This window comes from Sebastes fasciatus, chromosome 15 (assembly GCF_043250625.1).
Source record: "Sebastes fasciatus isolate fSebFas1 chromosome 15, fSebFas1.pri, whole genome shotgun sequence".
In the NCBI taxonomy this organism is placed as follows: domain Eukaryota; kingdom Metazoa; phylum Chordata; class Actinopteri; order Perciformes; family Sebastidae; genus Sebastes; species Sebastes fasciatus.
In genome coordinates, this window is record NC_133809.1 from 16397271 (window position 1) to 16411076 (window position 13806).

General features: G+C 39.3%; 1 protein-coding gene across 1 annotated transcript; it reads left to right on the plus strand.

Moving 5' to 3' along the window:
* The first annotated feature begins 6509 nt into the window (after window positions 1-6509).
* On the plus strand, window positions 6510-11419 carry LOC141782996 (Krueppel-like factor 11). Its single transcript, XM_074659880.1, has 4 exons — window positions 6510-6700; window positions 7808-8092; window positions 9507-10476; window positions 10656-11419. Exons 1-4 carry the CDS (start codon window positions 6662-6664, stop codon window positions 10958-10960), a joined length of 1599 nt encoding a protein of 532 aa, XP_074515981.1. The 5' UTR covers window positions 6510-6661; the 3' UTR covers window positions 10961-11419.
* The last annotated feature ends 2387 nt before the right edge of the window (window positions 11420-13806 follow it).

The window sequence follows — 13806 nt, forward strand, 5'->3', positions numbered from 1 at the left end:
TTTATTGTTTACAGTTTGTTATAACTTTTAATTTCCTTTTTCCTGATTGGCCGGCTATGTTTATGCAAATCTCAGTGGGTGAACGCTTGCATGTGATTGGAGGAGATTATTACCCATAGAGTCCATTTGATTTGAACAGCACCCACAGGCCCTATAAATAACTTTATTTTACCAATTCCATCTGGTTTTATGTCGTTTCGCCATCCACTAACGAGGCGAGTCGTAACACAGCTCAATACAACAAAATTAGCTGAGTGATCTTTTGTCTGATGGAATTAAATAGAACTGCTGAACACGGAAAAAAGTTCAGCAGGTTTCAAGTCTCCATCTGTGCATAAAAGCAGTCTATAGTCTTGTGAATGATATGTTTGAAGGAATTAAAAACACTTCATAGAGTATGACAAAAAAAAAGGATTACAGTTCAATATAGGCTGCTACTGTAGGTCTCTGAAAGGAGATGATGAATGGAACAGTATGTGCTTCTTTCATAAAGCATTATAATGGCAAACCATCGCAGAAAAATATAATTTTCCTTGCAGCCAGACAACCAGACAAAAATGTATTCAAAGTGTATTATTTAATAATATCCCAGATTTCCAATGCTTCATCATTAGGCACCACACATGCTCAGACCGTCTCCAGGGGAGCTCCTCCAGGGTGCCCGCAACCCTGCCTCCTGTTCCTCATGTTGCCAGGACAACAGAAAGCGAGCTGGCAGCATACAAGTCAGTGTCTCATAGCAACAGATTGGCTTTAGAATCCCATTCCGACCAATCAGGAGCCAGGTGCTTGTAGAGGAATCCCTGTTGTAGCTCCAATCTAATGTGTAGGAGGAGAGAGGGTGGGGCCGTGCGTGGTGTGTGTGTGGTACACAAAGCATCCTTCAGTGCAGTGTTGACTATAAGAGATGGCTTCAGACAAAGACATCTGTGGTTATATATTACACACACTCTTGCACAAATATGTTATTTCATTGATCAAAAATATCTGTTTTGTTCCAGCAATAACTGATGGTGACGTATTTTGAAATCAATTTAACACAAAATGTACTTAAAAAAAATTGCTAGCCTTCTGTACTTTTGTATCAGGAACAGCGAATTAAAGTTTTTGTCACACCTCTGCCAGACAGAGTGGGTGTGATTTTTGTACCACTGGATAGCATTTAGACATTGAACAGTGGGCTTTTGTTGTGTTTTCAAAGTTTTATTTTTCTGTTCTTTTAAAGTACTGAGACAGAATTTCAATGAGATTCACATTATCATGCTACTTTCAGTGTACTTTCACAGAAACCACGCCACAGATTGTCCATGTTTAAAGGTCCCATATTGTGCTCATTTTCAGGTTCATACTTGTATTTTGTGTTTCTACTAGAACATGTTTACATGCTGTAATGTTAAAAAAAACTTTATTTTCCTCGTACTGTCTGCTTGAATACACCTGTTTTTACCCTCTGTCTGAAACGCTCCGTTTTAGTGCATTTCAACGAAATTGCAACAGAATTGCAACAGTATTGCAACAGAATTACGTTGCCTGGCAACAGTTTGGGTCCATGTTTACTTCCTGTCAGCTGATGTCATTCACATAGACCGCAACCAGGAATAAACTGGGACACATTTAGAATGTTTACGTTTAAAACCGTGTAATGGTCTTAATATTGTATATTTGTGACATCACAAATAGGCAGAAATCCTGACAGCTTGTTTTACAATTTCTGAATACGGGCTGTGTGTATTTCTCCGTATATTGAGCGCTTCGATACTTTCACAGTATTTATATAGCATCTATAGCACCTTTTTTACAATATGGGACCTTTAAGAATCAGAGGCATTCTATAAACCAGTTCAGTATTAAAGGGATTGCTCTCAGCAAAATTAAAATGACATGATCTATTAACCCCATGATGAAAGCTTAAACCTCCACACTTTAAAGCTAAAGTTGGTAAGCTGGAGCAAATATGATACAAAACAAAATATTTTTATAAAACAGTCACTATATCCCGACAGTAATGCATGAGTAATGTAATCTGAAAAAAAAATCCTGTTCCTCTGTGTCCTCCGGTGCTCATAACGGCATCTGCAAGATTTCACAGACCGGAGGAAAACAACCAATAAGAGCCGAGGAGACTCTACAGCAGCCGTCATTCACTGCTCATGAAACCTGTGAAACTTGTGAACTCATTGACAATCAACGATCAAACTATTGAACTGCTATGTGTTAACATTTAGGAGCTGAAGTAAAGGCTGAAATGGGTTTAAACAATGAAGTGAGTATAATTAAAGATGGGATTTCCATTTGAAGCTGAAGTTTTCCATTAAAATGTTTACCATGCACTTTACTCCTGCAGTTATACTTCACTTTCACATAACCGTGACTGTTTGACTCCTCCCATGCATAAATTATAGACTGAATGTCAAACATGACATCCACATGCTTTGACTTGTCATTATTGTTTTGCATAACATGGTGTGTCTGAACAGCAGACGTCTGTAATAGTTTTTCATAATAGTAAACCATTGTCTTTTTTATGTTATGTGCTCCTTCATCACATCTTTCACTTATACATAGAGCAGAGTAAGAGTTTTCCTATTCTTTTCCGTTTCCTGTCCAGTATTTGCATCGATCTGAAATTTTAATAAAAGCAATCAAAGAAGGAAACAAAAAAGGGGCAAAAGGAAGGCAGGAAAAAAAGATGAATGATCCTTCTTTAGAGGTTTTCTACACAGCTTGGGATCTCTTTGCTTGCTGTGTCCTTTCACCCAGATGCCAGCTTGTAGTGAGGAGGAGCCACTGACTGACAAGTGTTTTCCACAAATTCAACTGAGCTCACAAAGCATTCTGGATATTTATATAGCACTGGCAGTGTGTGCGTTTAAAATCTTATCACCAACCCTTGTAAAGTTCTAATAAAAAAAAAAAAGCAATTCGGAAGCATAATGAGCCAAGTGCTACTATATTATCTTCAACAATACTCTGAATAATCCAGTTTGGCTCTGCAGCAACCCTTGATTGCTGTCCTAACAAATGCATAAAATGATAAATAATAAATAAAATAAATAGTGATTTTTTGGGGGGATACTGAAGCTTTTAGCTTTAAATATGAATTATATGTAACATAAAACCAGACATAAATAATCTCATCAAAGTATTGCGCACCTCGACAGCTCTCTTATAACATTTGATCAAAATCTTTGCAAACATGCCGTGCATTTTCAGTCCTCAATGTGAGTTTAGATGGTCCAAAAATGAGTTGAGACTAAAATGTGTGCTCTTACATGAATGCAAAACAACTTGTGAATTCATGAAGTCAAGACGTCATGTTACTCCTCTCAGGATCAATCTGATGGATATTTTCAAATTAATATCATTAACGTCAATAGTTATGTTGATTATGGTCAAACATGTATATATGACAACGTCTTAAATTTATACTTCATGTGGAAATAACACTCATGTCTAGATGACACGGCCTATGGCAGCCTGTCAGAGCTCTGGGGCTGTTAGTGAAATATAGCCCCTGGGTGTTATATTTAACCCTGCTGGGGCAACTCCCCCCTTTTGAGTTCGCTCCTGGAGTTCCTGAGTTGGGGGAGTTGGCCGGACAGGGGAGTTGTGCATGTGGAGGCCCAGATAGGGCCAGCGTAACCTTTCCTCCAGATTCCCTAACTAAGTTGAAGCGGCCTGCCCCACTTATATCACAAACAGGCTGCTGTGCTTACGGCCCGGCTGCCTGTCATGCCGGTGTGCTAACTCGTTTTCCTCGTAACCCCTCCCTTCTCACTAACTGCTGGCACTGCAGCTACACTGCCACAGTTCCAAGCCCTCATTGCCCCCTGAGGTCATGCTTATGTGAGTCATACTGAGGCGCTGCCTCCGTTAGCAGCCAGGCACCGCCAGGGCCGGGCCAACACACCTGCTACACACTCCCTTCTGCTGAAAGCGAGCTGCAAACAAACACCTATTTACCAATTTCACACAAGGTGTGAAAGTGTGGTCATATTAGTTTTGTTTATATAAGAGCAGGAAATATCAGAAACACAATATATGAAAGATCTGCTCATGAAAATGACCTACAAAGCATCTCGGTTATATTGATTTGGTAGTACATCCAAATTCTGCTTGGAGCCCTTTTTCATATCATGGCTTCCAGGAGTTCACTGGGTCTTCTGAACTATGCTTCCGACACGTTTCCTCTTTGTCTAAATGCAGTTGGTGATATAACGGCATATGTAGGTCAAGACCCATTTGAATTCTCTTACATGTACTTCTGGTTGTGGGAATGACCTCATAGACATTGTCAGACAATAGGCTACAGGAAAAAACAGCCCACCATACATTACCTGTATGTAAAGTTTAAGGAATGTATTTAGTATCAGGAGAACAAACCACAACATCCTTTTCTCTGCACCAAATGAATGCCTATGAAAACTAATTTGTCTGCAAATGTAGTGATAATAATATAAATCAAAAATCTAATGTATCCCATATGTATATAAAGGGGCATTGAGGTCGTCTCCACCCCGTAGTGGCAACACCCACAGACAAAACAAGTGTCAAGATCATGACCAAGAGTGGGGTACACAAGTTATATTATTGCCTCATTTATAAAGTTGAATTGGTGATCTTGTTTGCTGCGAAACCACAACATTGAAACTTTTGAAGGGATAATGCTACATTATTACGTGTGGTTGAGGGCTACAGTGATAACATGCATAAAACAAAGCTTTTTACTCACTTTGTAGCTTAGTGACTATGTGTTTATGCTATGAAATGTGAAGGTGATGACATTTAAGCACTTGTTTGTCTGCTTTTTCTGTGAGAAAGTTGCACAAACAGCTCTAAAAACAAGACAGAAACCCCTGCTTTATCTGGACACTGGTGTTGCATTCAATGATTGTGGGAAAGGTGGTACAAATGACTTTTCCCTCGCTTTGACAATACAGCTTGAGGCTTGAGGTTTCTTTGGATCGAACTTTCCATTGGCAACAAGATGTTATATGCTATCAATCGAGGGGAATATGTCAATTTCTAATTGCCTAAAACATAATCAAATGTTATGTATCAACCAGGCCTTGTTAATCCTTCCTCGAGAGTTGTTTTGCAAAATGTAAACTATGAACTACACTTACTTCCTCAAAAGGGGGTTGAAATTATTTAGCCATTTTAGGTCAAATCTTTTGCATTTTGACTTCAGCTAGACAGGGACCTTTGGCCATAAATATTCCTTTTATTGCAAAATATAAAAGAATACAATACAGCATCACAGAGTTTCATATAAACCCATATATAAGTCATTTTTAATGCAGTTTTTAGTTTTCATAGAATACTCTTTGCAATAATTAAAAAAAACAACATTAGGGACAATTTCAATAACATTTGATCTAAAATGCCTTTTCTCTTCATCAAAATATATCAATTATAATGTTGACTCAGCGAATAATTGTTTATTAAATTATTTTCTTTTTTTCATACTTTATTTCGATAGATCAATAGAGTAGTTACATAAACATGTTCAGATTTTTCATTACAAAAAAATAAAAATAATTTTAAAAATAAATTAAATTATACAAAAGTACGGTCGTTTTCAGCACATAATAGTCATAATATTATAAAGTAATTGTATGTGTTATTTTCTTTTTTTCTTGTAAAGTTATGACTTTATTCTCGTAATATTACGAGAATAAAGTCGTAATATTACGACTTTTTTCTCATAAAGTTATGACTTTATTCTGGAATAAAGTTTTTTTTTCCCTCAATGTGGCCCTAATACTCCGTAGTACATTTGCTCTTTGGCCCTCACTGCATTAGACTTATACTGTATATTATATACTTAGACTATAAACTGTGTTACCTTCATCACAATGCTCAAATGTTTTGTGGCTACAGACAGATTTTTTTTGTTGTTGCCTAAAATGGCTCTTTTGATAGTAAAGGTTGCTGACCCATGTTCAAGTAGAAACAGAAAATACAAGTATGAACCTGAAAATGAGCATGATATGGGACCTTTAACATTATATGGATATAATATTTTGCTCAGATATTAATCAAATTAACCATGTAAATTTGAAAAAAAACTGGGATTGTTAAAGTTTCAGTAGGCAGAAGGGTTTCTGACATCTTTGTTAGTATGATAATTATTTATTATTTTAATTTTGGACGACATCTAAAATGTTGGGTCGTGTTCAGCTGTGTGATTTCCCCGCAGCCCGTGAACGCCTCATAGACTGGATCGACCTTTCGCCTAGTTTAGCGGCCGGCGGTTCATCGGGTTTACCCTGACACTGCTGACTCTCCGCGGCCACGCCCATCAACGGCCACGCACCCTATTTCCTCCAACCGCCCGGCGAGCACGCACTGTTCACGCGTCCTCTGCTCTCCCATTGGCTGACGCTCCGCACACACTCGATTCTCATTGGTCGAGTGTTGCCACCCGCACAGTGCGTGTTGTGAGTTTTGTTTTTCTTTTTTTTTTTTTTTTTTGTTTCTGTCCCTCTCCTCCTCCTCCTCCTCCTCATGTTTTACACACACAGCTGAGAGGAAAAGGGAGCACAGTCAGAGGAAAAAGCGACCTCAACCCTACCCCAAGTACAGACAGCAGCACTCTCTTTGTTCTGTACGGGCTTTGACAACAAAACAAAGTCATAAGTATACATTTTATTCCTCAATGCCATCACGAAAATACACAGAGATGGACTCAAACTGGGTAAGACTTGTTGTTTTTAAACTGTTAATACTTCAGTTTATTTTGCAGTCCTGTAACATTCACTTGTTAAATGTTTTTTTTACATTTATCCTTTGATATTGCAATTTATTAATTGTTTTTTATTTGTTTGTTTGTTTTATTGACACAACAAACATTAAATACTTCTTTATTGTTTTGCTTTCATTTACATGCATGTTCCTTTTTAAAATATCTATACATTGTAATTTGCCTAATGAGTTGTATATATTTATATATTTGTTTTTATTTTGTTCTTTTTATTTCTATTTATTATTGAATTGACGCTTTGGCAATATTGTTCACCTTACAGTCATGCCAATAAAGCAAATTGAATTGAATTGATATCTAAAGCTTCAACATATCTGTGAAATTGTATTAATATTAATTATTTAGTAATTTTGCTTGTTATTTAGTATTTAATAATAACCTAGCATGACAATCTTAAAAAAAATATTTAAACAAGTACTGTCAGTGTTGACAAATCTGTTTTTTTGTGAAGCATCAGTAATGGGGCTCTGCTTTGTTCACTATAGAAATGTATAGTAAAAATAATATAAAAGTTATATACATTTTAGATACATTTTTATAAGTATAAACATTTAATTTAAACAAGTACTGTCAGTGTTGACAAATGTGTTTTTTAGTGAAGCATCAGTAATGGGGCTCTGCTTTGTTCACTGTAGAAATGTATAGTAAAGTTATTATAATAAGAAGAAGAAGTTACTTCCTGATGCAAACCCGCTTTATGGGGATTTCACATGGCTCATCTCTGCAGCACGTCACTGTTTGGTCTATATTTGGCAATGAAGGAGGCGTCCTGGCTCTGAGCCCAGAGGCAGTGCATGCTGGGCCGGGGTGTAGTCACCAAACACCCCCTCTCTCTAGTCGTGCACAGTTTGGCAGGCAACTTTAGATAGAGGAACAGATGATAACTGGAAATAGATTTGGTTTTTTTTCTATTCTGGTCTGCAGAATAGAAAGCTTCCCTTTGTTTTGCATGATCAGATCATGGAGTTGAATATAACCCTGATGACCCAGTGATGTCGCAATACTTGAAGTATCTGAAGTATATTTCTTGTTTCCTTTCAGACTGAGTATATGGATCATTGTGCAAAGAGAAGGAGGCATGACAGCGAGCAGACTGTCCCCAGTGCAACCTGTGGCCTGGAGTACACGGACCTGGAGGCAGCTGAAGCGCTGGTGTGCATGAGCTCTTGGGGTCAGGGTCACTTCCTCAGCAGCAGCAGCAGCAGCAGCAGGCCGAACCCGTGCAAGCCCAGACCCCTCACCCCGGCGTCGGACTCCTGTGACTCCCTCATGCCGCTTCCAGAACTTCCAGAGCCCCCGAAAGACTTTGTGTCCCTCTCCTCCCTGGTAAGTGACTTATCATAATAATACAGTTTTTGCAACATCAAGTTCAGCCCCTCTTCTGACACTGAGAGTGTCAAAGGTTTGCATAGAGAGGCGAAGTCCGGCCCCTTCCGGTGGACCACCATGGGACCTTAGCTCGGAAAAAATTTGAACGGTAGTCAACGGCGAGAGACAAATATTTATATATTTTTTAAATTATTTTTTTGGCATTTTTCAAGCCTTTATTTATAGGACAGTGGATCCTTTATTTATAGGACAGTGGATCCTTTATTTATAGGACAGTGGATAGTCTAGAAAGGGGGAAAGAGAGAGGGGCATGTGGAAAGGGCCGCAGGTTGGATTTGAACCTGGATCTGCCGCGGTTAGGACACAGCCTTATGGGCGCTCGCCCTACCAACTGAGCAATCAGGGCGTCCGACAAATATGTTTTTGATCCCGTTTGAATTACGCCATGAATCACACGTATGATGTTTGTCGATTTAAAAGATAATTTTGCAAGTCAAGAAAGACGCAGTTTGTTGCAAAAACTGTGAAAATACATAATTAAAAAGACTACATCCCCAAAAGTTGCATAAGTAACGTCTCTCTCTGTGAAGCTACGATGTCTGTATGTTTCGTACCGGGATGTACTCACACGAGCAACGGTTCTCGCTCGTTCTTTCGCTTCCCGGCTGATAAAAAGACCAGGAGTCGCTGGATAAAACACATCAGGTAACGTTACATTTGTGCGTGGAACATAGCTAAGCTAGCTAGCTAGTGTTGGTGACGTTTATTGGGCGAGGCGAGAGTTCACTTAGCGGTTTCACACAAAACTAAATGATACTACGACAAAACCTACGAAGAACTGTGAGTTTCTTGAACACTAGCTAGCTAGCTGACGTAGCTATGTTCCACGCACAGATGAAACGTTAACTTACCTGATGTGTTTTATCCAGCGACTCCTGGTCTTTTTATCAGCCGGGAAGAGAAAGAACGAGCTTGGGAGTTCATCCCAGTATGAAACACACAGGCATCGTAGCTTCAGAGAGAGAGACGGCACTTATTTGTCCCTCTTCGTTGACTACCGTTCATATTTTCTCCCGAGCTAAGGTCGCATGGTGTTCCACCGGAAGGGGCGAGACTTTGCCTCTGTATTAAACCCTATGACCTTTTGATGTGAATATGTAAAGATAACTGGTTTATGACATGAGACTAGGGCAGGTTAGAGTTGATGCAGCAAGAAAAGCCATGATACTGTGAGGTGGTTTGACCTTCAGACAGAGTTCATCCTCATAAAACAAATCACAGTTTATAGCTCAGCGTGATCATCATTCTGTAGTGCACATGGTTACCATATGGGATCTCTGCACACACACTTCTCATTAGAGTGGTGTCGGGGTTAATTATCCTAATGTTATTGTCTCCCTTCTTCTTCCAGTGTATGACTCCCCCTCACAGCCCGAGCTTTGTCGAGGCATCCAGCACTGCGCTCCAGTCCAGCTCTGGCCTGGCGGTGTCCTCACAACACTGTGGACTCCATCAACCTGTCCTGGCACCCGCTGCTGAAAAGACGCCCTCCCTCCCCCCTCTGCCACAGCCCTGCAGAGCCATGGCGACCAGCGTCATCCGCCACACCGCAGACAGCACCCCCTGCCAACACCGCATTCCAGTGGCCCCCAATCCAAAGACAACTAGAGACACAGTAACAGCCGCAACGGTCTGCCAGCAGCAACAACAGCGGCAGCAGCAGCAGTGGCAGCGCATTACAAAGACTGAGCAGATAACCACACCTCCATCTCTTCCCACACCCACATTATCCTTCTCACGAGCAGAGCTGCACGCCAGTCCCTCCTGTTTGAACAGTGTCTACACCCCCACTCCTGTCAGCATGCAACCGCTAAATAGCCCGCCCACTCCCTGTGCTTCCGCAACCCTGTCCCCGCCCTCAATTTCCAGCCCTCAAATCATCTGCCAGATGTTCCCAGTCAGCAGCCAATCGGGTATAATCTCAGCCTTCATCCCCGGTGCGGTTCAGACGTCCAATACTGGGATTCGGACCTGCACCACACCCATTCTCCCCCAGCCCTCCTCAGCTAACGCCTGCCCTGTCCAGCAGTCCCTCATCGTGGGCTCAGCGATGCCCCAGGGCACGGTGATGCTGGTTCTCCCTCAGTCCTCTATCTCTCAGGCTGCTCACTGCCAGACTCAGACTGTCATGACCCTGGGCAACACCAAGCTGCTACCTCTGGCCCCGGCCCCCGTTTATGTGCCGGCGGGGCCCAGCGGCTGTACAACAGCCACAAAGATGGACTTTTCCCGCAGGAGGAACTACGTCTGCAACTTCCCGGGCTGCAGGAAGACGTATTTTAAGAGCTCACACCTCAAGGCTCACCTAAGAACACACACAGGTGAGGGTTAACTGCACACATAAGTGTTGTGGAATGAAATGAGAGACCACAGATGCATCCTGTTTGTAAAACTCGATGGGAAGAAAGTGAGGTCATTGTTGTATATCTCAGACACGACAGTGTTTTTATGACTACGACGTGACTCACTTGTTGACTCTTCCCTGTCTCCTTCCCCTTAGGTGAGAAGCCTTTCAGCTGCAGCTGGGACGGCTGCGATAAGAGGTTCGCACGCTCCGACGAGCTCTCCCGTCACCGGCGGACACACACCGGCGAGAAAAAGTTTGTGTGTCCCGTGTGCGAGCGGCGATTCATGCGCAGCGATCACCTCACCAAGCACGCCCGCCGCCACATGACCACAAAGAAGATTCCCTCCTGGCAGGCTGATGTTCGGAGCCTGAACAAAATGGTTGCTGGCAAAACACCTCTCTCAAAACCGGGCCTCGCCACGCTAAGCATGCTGGTACCTGCTCAAAGTAGACAATGAACACTGCCATCCTACCCACTCCCGAGATACCGCAGGGACACGAAGCAGCCAAGCACACAAGGCTGCTGCTATTTCACTCATGGGAATGAAAAACAAAAACATGCACTGGACTCTTTTTTTCCCTCTCTACTGCTCATTTGTACATGCATTTTTCTTTAAAGGACTCTTTTGTTTACTTTGATATAATTGATAATATTAATGCACTCTTGCCAAAGCCTTTGTATGAAGTTTGTCTTATGCATTTCACCACCCCTCCTACACACTTTGTTTGTGTTGATACTATATATGTGAATGTATTGTTTGTTGTAATATGAAATGCATTTATTTGTCATATTTGGGGGAAAAAAACATGTAAATATGAATATTAATCATCAGTACTATGATTATACCTTGATTATATCTCCCTGTCTAACTTTTCATATTATTTAATACATATTTGTAATAAAAAATTAAATAAAATTAGTCATTCTTTGTGCATTTTGTGTATGATATCTATTCTGGGAAAGTGTGGAATCTACGTATAGTCAGCAATCTTTCCCGGTTGTCTCATGCAGTAATGCACTTGAGTGGTGCCTGCCCACATCCTGTGTGCGTCACACCGACTCCCCCACAACACCGCCCTCTTTCGGTCTTCTGGCTGAATGACTTTTGGTGTTATAAAAGCTCTTTTGGTGAGACCATCTGGGGACATTGTGTCCCGTTCATTAGCTCAGAGCCCGAGTGTTGATGAGTCAGCAGACGAGACAGACAGAGATTTGTTTGCCTTGTTTATGAACTGATCATTTGAGCCCATTCAGCAGTGTCACATGGGGACGAGGAGGCGGTCGGGCTGTGTGACTCTTACGTAACACACCACTGAGTTTTATTCACTCAGAAAATCTCTGAACCAGCCTGGTATCATTCAGCGAACACCTCCTGTTCTTGTGCTTAGTGGTTACAAGTTCTTATAGCATTGTCACATGTACAACAATTACAGTGAAGTGAAGAAATTCTTAGTTATCAGGCTCTCTCCAACAATGTGAGGATGAATAAAAAAAGAAAATATAATTAGAATCTAAGATATAAAGACACAAAATAGTGCAGCAATTAGACTATAGGAATAAAATATAATATAATATAATACTGTGGTAGACAGATACAGCAATAGTAAAATGCATTAACCCCCATGGGTCCTTTAGGGAGTTCCAGGGGGTCCCCAGAAAAATGGGGAATAGTTTATTTTCACAATTTAATTCAATATAAAAGTAAGAGTAAATTCTGATTATAGGTTTCCTCCACAGTTATCTCATTCTGGTCTTAATCATATCTAAGAACCATAATCTTTTCAGATGGAGTATGGAGGCCTACAAAAGTCACGGAAATAGTAATAAAGCATTTAATTGATTAATAACTAATTGTACAAATTGATTAGTTTACAAATTGATTTATTAATCTATGAATAAATGGACTAAATTACAGAGTAATTCAATTAATTTTTCATTATTTGACATTTTAATGGGTAGTAAAAAGAAGAATTATAAAAATAATTTACAAATGAAATATTAATCCAATTTGTGAATCCAATTATTTACTTCTCTTTTTAAACCGCATTTTTCAAATAGGATTTTAAGTTCCATTATTATTTTTAAATTATGTACTTATCGACTGTTTTATGATGTTTTTGTAAATCCTTTTTTAATTTTAATTATTTAATGATGGATTAATATTTCATTTGTATTTTTCAAATAATTATTTTTTTATTGCCCATTAAAATGTAAAAAATGAATTACTTTGTAATTTAGTCCATTTATTCATAAATGAATAAATCAATTTATTAGATTGATCAAATTTATAAATGGGTATTTTTATTGTACAATTAGTTATTAATCAATTAAATGCTTTATTACTATTTACGTGACTCTTGTGGTCCTCCATAATGGAGATCCCTGAAGCAAAATCTTATCAAATGGGGGTCCAATTTAGGGGTCCTTGACACGAAAAAGGCTGAGAACCACTGGTCTGGACCATCCTTGGCCATACAAATAATTAACATGGAGTGTGAGAAAGAATTGGAAGGATGCAAGTGGAAATGTTATAAGGTAAACAATAAAAAGAAACTGTAAAGATGCTGCTGGACTGAAGACTGGTCCTCTGTGCTGCCTCCATCCTCTCTCTCTCTCTCATCTACACATTCATAAGATTCATAAGCAGTGGTCCCACACCCAGTAACAGCAAACCTCTTCCAATCAGACAGTGAGACATATGAACTGCTGGGGGTGCGACCAATCACCTCTCTCCTCTGTATACCCGCCCCTTTGACTTACTGACCGACTTACTCACTGGCTGTGTGCCACCTGAGAGCTGATCTACAGCGACATCTGCTGGCATTAACATGTACTTTCACTAGTTTTACACTAATGCTGAAGAACATCTTAGTTTGACATGCTTAAAGAAGTATAACAGTTGGTTTATTTATTTATCTATTTTATTTATTAAAAAAGAAGGTATTTAATTAATTGTATTCTTATTTGTATTTATTTTTAATTATTAATGTGATTTTTTTCTTTATTATTTTTAAAATTATATATATATATATTAAGATATGTATCTATTGATTTAACTTCATTTACATTTATATAATTGAATTTATGTATTTCATTATTTATTCTTTTTTAAATCCCCGTCTTTCATTGTTATTGTTATTATTATTTAATTAAATTTATTTGTATTTATTTTATTAGTATTATTTATGTTATTTTATATATATATAATTTTAAGGTATTTATCTATTCATTTTATTTCATTTAGATTTAAATAATTTCATTTATCTATTTATTTATTTTTAAATCCCTGCCTGTCATTGTTAT